At 38.2% G+C, this 8,995-nt stretch overlaps 1 protein-coding gene across 2 annotated transcripts in view; it reads left to right on the top strand.

The window, feature by feature from the left end:
- The first annotated feature begins 773 nt into the window (after positions 1-773).
- fras1 (Fraser extracellular matrix complex subunit 1) overlaps positions 774-8,995 on the top strand; it is a 131,745-nt gene continuing 123,523 nt past the window's right edge. For both annotated transcript variants that reach the window (XM_083526764.1, XM_083526763.1), the window contains exons 1-2: positions 774-909; positions 2,631-2,662. In XM_083526764.1, the coding sequence (XP_083382890.1) occupies positions 852-909; positions 2,631-2,662 (90 nt within the window). In that variant the 5' untranslated portion in view covers positions 774-851. The remainder of the gene's footprint in view (positions 910-2,630; positions 2,663-8,995) is intronic.

Here is an 8,995-nt window from a genome sequence, read left to right as displayed (position 1 = left end):
ATTGAGGAAACTATTTGAGGGTTTGGTGAATTTATCACGAGGATCTCAGATCATTTCTCTTGGGAGGTTTTTAGATAAGAAAAAGAGTAGAAAATCCTGAATGATCACCAAATCTCTGCCTGTATGACTGAATCTTCACAATAGTGAAAATATTTCTAATTATTTATATTGATGCGAAATTTTTTAATAGAGCAGGCGAGTTCAACAGGAACGGGTGCACGAGTGCGCGCGCACGCAATAAACTGGAAATGCATATATGGGAAACACTTTGCACGCACGCACGCATGGTCTTTAGTAAAAACTTGAATGAGCTTGGATGCAAGCGATAGTGCACTGACTGGTGCACCGGGAGAAGTGGGAAAGGGGGCGTCCCAATCCTTCATCAATCCTCAACTTCACCTAGGCAGTGTTCAGGGGTCTGAGTCCTCAGCGCGAGCCTTCTCTCTCTCTCTCTCTCTCTCTCTCTCTCTCTCTCTCTCTCTCTCTCTCTCTCTCTCACACACACACACACACACACACACACTATAATTAACCAGACTAGCGAGCCTTTTCACTTTGGCTTCACAACCTTAAATCAGACTGGACTTCATTTCCAAGTAGGAACCGAAGTTGTGTGGATAAGTGGCTCGCACCGGAGCGCGCGCCTCGACTTTCACCTTCTTCTTATAGGATTCTTGCAAGCGAGCTTCCTTCTCGAGTCCTGGTGCGTCTGGTGCACACCTCTGGAGACTACGATGTTGCACGACAGTTTGGATACATCCTCCAGCTAGATACTATTTTGTGGTTGTTTTTATCTTTGTTATTTTTTTCTTCTTATATTTAATGATTGAACATTTCCGAAAGTCCTAACCATGGACCTTGTGTGGATCGTCCTGATCGCGTGCACTACATTTAGTGCAGGAACCGAAGGTTTGTGTCAAAGTTCGTTTAGCTTCTTCTGTATTACATGCAGCGCTTTTACAACGTCGATATCAACAACAACAAAATCGGGTTGTTTGTAAATTTCGAGGTTGTGCACGTGTGCGGTGAGTGCGCGCGCTGTGACGAATACCTGAGCCGGGTCTTTTGAACTACCGCAACATTTTCTAGTGACACCAAACCTCCAACCCCCCCCCCCCCTTTTTTTTTTAAACCCCGAATGCATTGCTCTGACATAAAATGCACGTATTCGAAGTGTGAAAAAAATGAAAGTGTGCTTTATGTGTGTGGCTTTGTTTCCCTAATGAAAAGTAGAGCACGTGCAAAACACACGTTTGCACCCAGTGCAAATCGAACAACGACTTAATCCCATGATTTCTTTTTTACTTTATAACATGCAACATTGGATCAGTTCATGACTCCATTCTACCCTAGAGCTGTGTGCATTCACACTGAAGAAGAGCACTGTATGGTATAGACACTTTTGGGATTTCTGTACCAACTTTGATCTTTCAGTCTTTAATCAGATTTATAAATAATGCTCCATGATATTGCTCCATGATATTACACGCAAGCTTTAAAAAGAACCAAAACTCTTGTGCTTGGTGCATGCTAATTTTGATTATTTGCTTTGTTTGCACAGAAAGATCTGCATGTATTTCCTGATTCACTGTCATGTATATCTTCATCAACAATAGTCTGAAGTGTTCCTTTAACCCGAGCAATCTTACTTTTCTGTCTTTCACTAATAATCTTTACATTTAGATTTTTTGTCTGGCAACCTGTGTAGATTTGCTCAAGAAAAGGATGGAATGGGTTGGAAATGTGCTTCAGCATCTACATTCAGTCTAATTATATTTCTACACTGCATTGTTCAGTAACCTGATAAAAAAAAAAACATTTAGAAGCTTTAATAGGTTTGTTCATGCTGCCCATATCTGTATGCAAAATAATCAGTTTACAAAAATTCCTTTCAGATAAACATGGCATCCTGTAACAAGACAGCAACTCCATACATTCGGCAAAATGAACAGAAAAATGGCTTGAAAATAACTATTACTTTGATAATCGATAATTGTAAAGAAGAATGGGGAGAGTGTCATAAAGAAAGTGAAATGCAATCTGTTAATATGTTAATATATACTATTTGTTATTGCAGTAATCCCCCGTTTATCCCAGGGTTAAACGGACGCCACCCAAAAAATGCTATTTTATGTATACAGTACTGTACTGTATTACATTTTACTCCATTATATAAATATTAATTATATTTGTTTTAATAAATGTCATTATTTCAACGTAAAACTCTATAAAAAACAATTCCTTATAAGTTTTTTATTTGTCTATGGTGCTATCTGAGAGAGGCCGGGAAAATCAGAGAAACAAATTAGTTATGTGGGAAATGCAATTCCACGATTGAACCGCGGTAAAGCGGGGGATTACTGTAGTTGAGATGCTTACATTGTCTTCCTTAGGGGAAATTGAACTATTAATTGGTCTATAAGTAGCTGGTAAAATTGCTCTGTATCATCAGTTGTCATAGTGAGGAAAATATTACCCTGTTATAACCATGCGCCATTTATTTGAGGCGAATCCTAGTGTTTATTTAGGAAAGCATGTTTTCTAAGTTGCCTATAAAGCTTATTATGTCACTAATTGACATGTTGCTTTCCCCCCCCACCCCAACACCCCATGTCCTTACTCATCTTTAGGAGCATGCGTCCACCAAGGAGTCCTGGTTGCGGTATGTATGTGTTAGTTATTGTCTTTGTCGGAATCAGACTGCTGTATCTGGTTCAAGCATGTTCTTGCAATTATCTGAACTTCCAGCTGTAATTGTGCTCGATTTACACAATCTGAACTTGGCTGTGTTAATAATTCAGGAGATGTGCATTATCAGGGCACCGCCTCTGACAGCTGCGGGCTGATAATGTATCAACGAGAAGAGGCCGAATATCAGTGCAGATGAACAGAAGTGCCTCGTGAATAATGAATGCAAGCAGACTTTATGAATGTTAATGCGACAGGGAAATAAGCGGGATTCTATTTCGTGATAAATGGATCACTGTCTCATTGAGAGGCATCTCATTGTGAGCAGGATATTTCTAAATTCTTGTAATTAAAAGTTTGTGACCAGAAGTCTGGTTGGATCTTGAAGCAAGATAACAACTCATCTGATGCCTGAGCTCAAATAATTCTCAGCTTTTTAAATATGGCTTATAGCTGAGTGGCAAACTGTGGTCAAGGTTATACCATAAGTATGATGCCACTTCTGGGGGAAAAAGAGTTTCTTTTTAAATCCCTGAAATATTAACCTTTGTAAGAACTCTACAACATGGTTTCCTAGAGGAATCCCTTTAGAATACATGGATGTCTCATCTAATCATGTTGTAGACCAAAGAAATCTGACTGGTTGTAAGATTTCGAAGATCTTAAACACCTTTTCTTTCTGTGCATTTTTTATACATGGCTTTGGGATGAATGATAAAATCAAGATCGTAGCACAGACTCAGATCCAAAAATTGGATCTGAGTCTGTGCTACGATCTTGATTTTATCATTCATCCCAAAGCCATGTATAAAAAATGCATGGCTTTCTTCCAACAATATTATTTATTGTTGGAAGAAAAGGTTCTAACCCTAGGTTTGGCAATATAAAGTTAGAGATTTCTTTTTTTGTAATCCTTAATCCAGAATTGTGGAATTAGTTTGCATATATTTAATAACTAAGTGGAATCTTCAATTTTAACAAATGGTGGTCAAGTCCCAGGCATTTAAAAAAAAAAACTTTAGTTTAAATGCCATGTTTTTTTTTATTTTATTTCTTCTTTTGAGTAAACATTCCTTTTATCATACTGTAGTTCAAAATATGTACCTCTAGAGAAGTCATGAGCCTGGTGAAATCCCTGTAAAACCGTTTGGTTTTCAAGTTGGAGAACTTTAATAAGATCAAACTCGTGAGGAACCATTAAAGACAATGTCTGAGACATTTAAACATCTTTCTAAGTAATATGTTTGTCTGACAACTGTTTTTGTGGCTTTCTGAGCAGTATAGAACAAAAAAGGAATTGCTTTTGAGCTGCCTTCCTTACCCGTGTTTTGCTTGAAATTTTACTCACCACCTGTTTTTGACTCTGAAATTTACACTACTGGTAACAACTGCTGTTATTCTGACATGCTTTTTAAAATTCTCAGAGTTACTACCCAATTTTCCACAGCTTGTAATGGTGGGCCATGACTAATCCCAGACTATGAAGCTTTGAAATACTAGCAATTAGATTGAAGGTAAATATACAGCAGCAGATTCACTCCTGTGTTGGCTTTCTGTTAACCGATAGCTTTGAGAACTAGTGGTATGCGTCTATAGTGTGCTACAGCGTGTCTCTGACCTGAGAATGGGGAGGGTTCGTGGAGAAAGAAAGAGGCACGGAGGGGTAGGATGATAGATTTGGACAGGTGGAGACATGCTCATACTCATTCAGGAAGAGGCCCTTTTCCAGTTCAAAGAGAAAGGCTGCTCAAACACCTGGGGAAGAAGTCAGTTTATATCTATAGAAATAAGGACACTGGGAAGACCAAAGACCTTCAGTTCACCATCAAGTCATTATTGTAGTCTCTGGAACATTAGCACTGATAAAGACTGATAATGAGCAGACATGTTTAAGAGAAGTATTTGCTAAAGAAACTTAACTTCATGTATTGACTGGGCCTAGTACACCATAGCAAAGGTATTCCTACATGGAGAAAGACTATAAATATCTCCTAGTGAAGCAGTACTTGCCCTTTCTGTAATACAACGTACACTGCAGTACAGTACACCGCAACCAAATATAACACTTGTGCCTCGGGGCACAAATTCCTGGCATTGCAAATAGTCATCCTTGAAGAAATCAAAATCTAGGGCACTTGGTAAATAGAACTGTCTAAACAGAGACCTCTGGAAATGACACATGAGTATTTCTTTTTTTATTGGTAAGCTTGTGGTAATTTGGGGCAACCTTTTCAACCTGTCAGGAATTTCACGTTTCTTCTCAGACTTCCTGGAAATTAAAGGGATAGTTTGCAGTTCAGTAGCTTCAGGCAGGCGCATGGGTTTTCAAATGACATGATCTGCTTTTAACTAAAAAACAAACTTAAGATTAAACTTTCTCCAAAAGTTATCAATAATCAAATCAAGGTACCTTCAGCAGGTCATTTACATTCCTATTAATTCCAAACAATTTAAAGTGGTATTTTAGTTAACCTTAAAAACTGTCTGACTTGTACATTTAATTGGGAAAACTGTATTGAATGTAGTAGTAGTACTTTTTAGTTATATTCTCAGTTTAACTTAACTCTTTTTCCTGTTGTAAATTACTTCATGGTTTATCCAGTTCAGCTGTTAAAATCCCATTCTGGCCCAGCAGTGAATGCCTCACAGCATTGATGTACCTGATGACTATCCAACCCATTGCACGGATACTTTCTGTAGAGAGAATTAAGGGGTGTTTGACTTAACCTGTGATAATTTCCCACGACTCTGACATCCCAAAGAGTCGTAAAACTGCTTCAACTTATATAGTTACAAGCCCAGTAGCTCAGCATTAGCAAGCACCAACTTTGTCTAATAGACTACAAACAAATCAGACAGACATCTTTTCTCTGTCTGTTTGCCCAGAGGCCCTCTGGTTTTGTCTTGTAGTCCATTCTCGGTGTTAAGCCCACAGCCCTTAGCCAAAAATGTTTACACTCTGTCTTTTGGGATGAATAGATTTCCAATTCTGTTTGTGCTTTGTTAGGAGACAAGTCAACATTTTAAGCTTGATTGCATGAAATTCATTGGTATTTGGTTGAACACTAAATAGAATAGATTACACATTCGGATATGCGAGATACTCATATATACAATGTCCAAACACATAAATACATAATATACTGTGAATATAATACTTAATTTAATTGCAATTCTTTGTATCTTTTTATGAATTCTGGTAACATTATCACAAAGAATGATGGATGTGGGCCAAAGTGAAAGACCCGATGTAGCATGTCCTTGAGAGGATTACAGCAAACAATGCTGATGTATTCAACAAGAATTCCTGAGACCAACACTGAAGACTGCCTTAAGCAGCACTTGAACATAATTTTTAGCTTGTGTGCTTCAATCCATTTCATAGGATGTCGGATTCTCAGCTTCCTTGTCACGTGTCATGCCTTTTGTAAAACGAGAAGCAAGCTACGAAAACGAAGAACCGAAGCATCTGCAAAGAATATCTGCTGCCAAAAGTTAACTCAAATGCCACTCAGTGATCCATCATACAGGTGGATGTTTTTATTGTTCTGAGGTTTTTTCCCCCAAATTCAGCAGTATTCACAAACTTACCTTCTGCTTCATTATGAACCATACATGATGGATAGCCTCATCAATCAGGAAACATATTCAGATATATAGTTCTGAACATAGTATGATGGTTGGGTGAAAAAAAAACAACTATTGTTTTTTGCTTAGGCACATTTTGGAGATTCCCTAAGTGTAGCTCGCCATCATTAATCACTTTGAGTTGGCATATGGTTTCCTCTGTGAATACCACAAAGATAGATGATGTCAGAGTGGCGTGTGGCAGTTTCGGGAAGATCAAGATCCAGACCAGGCCTGTCTTTTCTTTCCTTTGTAACTTAATTTATGGTCTTTATTCATGTTCCTCCTTGTTCGTAAAACAAAGCAGAATGATCCTTGTTTGGCTTGACTTGAGAAAGAGAAGCAATAACTTCATACCTTAGTTAAGCATACTAAGCATACCCCACAGGAGGTTTTTTGGGGTTGTCTTACTGAAGTATTAGTGAAGGTAATGAAAGATTGTCTAAGCCTGCTCACATGCTAATTTAAGCTTATTGTGTCCTCATCTTCTGTGTTTTCTTAGCATTTTAATATTGTAGAGTGGAGTAAAGCAACGTGCAGAGTGATTCCTACTTTTGTCTCGTGTCTGTGCCCTGTAGTCATGTTTCAGCTCGTGTTTTTTTAAAACAACTAGCTTGTCTTAAGACACAGAAGGCTCAACTCATCTACCTTTTCATTATCACTGAAGATTCACTGGCAGAACGTTAGGATGTAAATCTGTGAACGAAGCCATCATAGCCAGTTTAACATAACGAAACGAGCCATCCACAGTCCCATTTCAGTGATTTGTATTGGAATCAGCTGCTTCATTGTATTAGTCTCATCTGGGCAGAAAGTAAAGCAGGGTTCCTATTTAAAACAAATACCATGAATTCTTCAGCATGCGTAGAAAGATTGCACTTGCTTGTGTTTTAGGAATCTTTAGAGAACACTGCACCCCCACAGTGTTTTCTCGTTTGCTTCTTTTTTACTGAGTGTATCGTAGTCCCTCTCAAGTCCTCTAATCAGGACGAAATTCCTTTGCTGGGGGAATATTTGATGCAACACTTCCTTATCACAATGCACTATTTGAAAACTATGTGAAATTTGACCATGATACAAGTGTAACCTCCCCTTTCAAGGATACCAGTCACAGGGAGTGAGAATGGAGCTGCTTTAAGGCATTAGGGAGTGAATAAAGCACAATGGAAGTGCAGGGTTAAGTGAGAATTCCGGAGGTGAGTGACCCCATGCCATTATTGAACCTCCCACGCTGCTTTTGTGTGTGTGTGTGTGTGTGTGTGTGTGTGTGTGTGTGTGTGTGTGTGTGTGTGTGTGTGTGTGTCTGTGAGTAACTTTTTCAGATCAGGCATAGTCATTGAATGCATCATTTTAAACTTTTGTACATTTTGTCTCTTGATGTAAAAATCTGATGCAAATTTTAGCACTGGAATGTAGTAAGTGTGGCTTTGGAGCACAAACAGAGTGATTCAGAATTCAGTTGCATAAATTTTTTTAACCTTCCTGAGTTCTCCCACACCCTCATTTGGCTTTATGTCGCTGCCTGCATCAGATTTAAAACACTGATGCTAGTCTACAAAGGCAAGAGACCAGCACCCCTCTATCGCTCAGCATTTATCTCATCTCATACTGCACCATACTCCGCTCTGATACTGGCCTTTCTGTGTCTCGGGGCACAAGGAAGACATGCTTCAAGACTCTTTTCTGTTCTGGCACAGGTGGTGAACAAACTTCCACTTGCTGTCTAAACAGCTGACTCACAAGCGGGCTTCAAACCTTCAAGACCTTCCTCTTTCTAAAGTACTTAAATTAGCACAAAAATGTTGTTGCTTTTTTTTAACTATATTTTCTACCAAAAAAGTTTTTGGATGGATGCTAATTTTAGTCTTTTTTCTAATAAACCAGTATTATAATATATGTATTGATAGAGATTCAAATCACTACTCATCACTTTCACTAATCACTTTCATGCATGCGCAAAACAAATCTTATTTCCGGTACGGAGTGAGTATGTTTTCAAGTTTAATAATAATAATAAAATAATTCGCTAAAAGTCCAGAACAAACTTGCGTTCTGCCACTTAGTTAAACCCTGAGTTCCTTCAGGAACGTATTATGTTCCTCTCATAAAAAGGATATATTATTAATTTATACACCAACCACGCATAACATAATGACTATCACATTATGGCCGGTGAGTGAATAACACTGATTATCTCTTTATCATGGCACCTATTAGTGGTTGTAATATAGCCAGCATTGAATATATATATATATATATATATATATATATATATATATATATATATATATATATATATATATATATATATATATATATATTCATTCATTCATTTTCTCCCGCTTATCCGTAATTCGGTCGCGGGGGACGCAGTCTAAGCAGGCCCCCGCCTTCGACTGCTGCCCAATCCTCACAGCACCGTCCCTTACGGTCCCTCCTGCAGGTGGTGAGCCCATCGGAAAATAAGTATTTGAGCACCCTGCTATTTTGCAAGTTCTCCCACTTAGAAATCATGGAGGGGTCTGAAATTGTCATCGTAGGTGCATGTCCACTGTGAGAAACATAATCTAAAAAAAAAAATCCAGAAATCACAATGTATGATTTTTTTACTATTTATTTGTATGATACAGCTGCAAATAAGTATTTGAACACCTGAGAAAGTCAATGTTAATATTTGTTT

This window comes from Silurus aristotelis, assembly GCF_946808225.1.
Source record: "Silurus aristotelis genome assembly, chromosome: 23".
Lineage (NCBI taxonomy): Eukaryota > Metazoa > Chordata > Actinopteri > Siluriformes > Siluridae > Silurus > Silurus aristotelis.
This window is presented reverse-complemented; position numbering and strand designations above follow the sequence as displayed.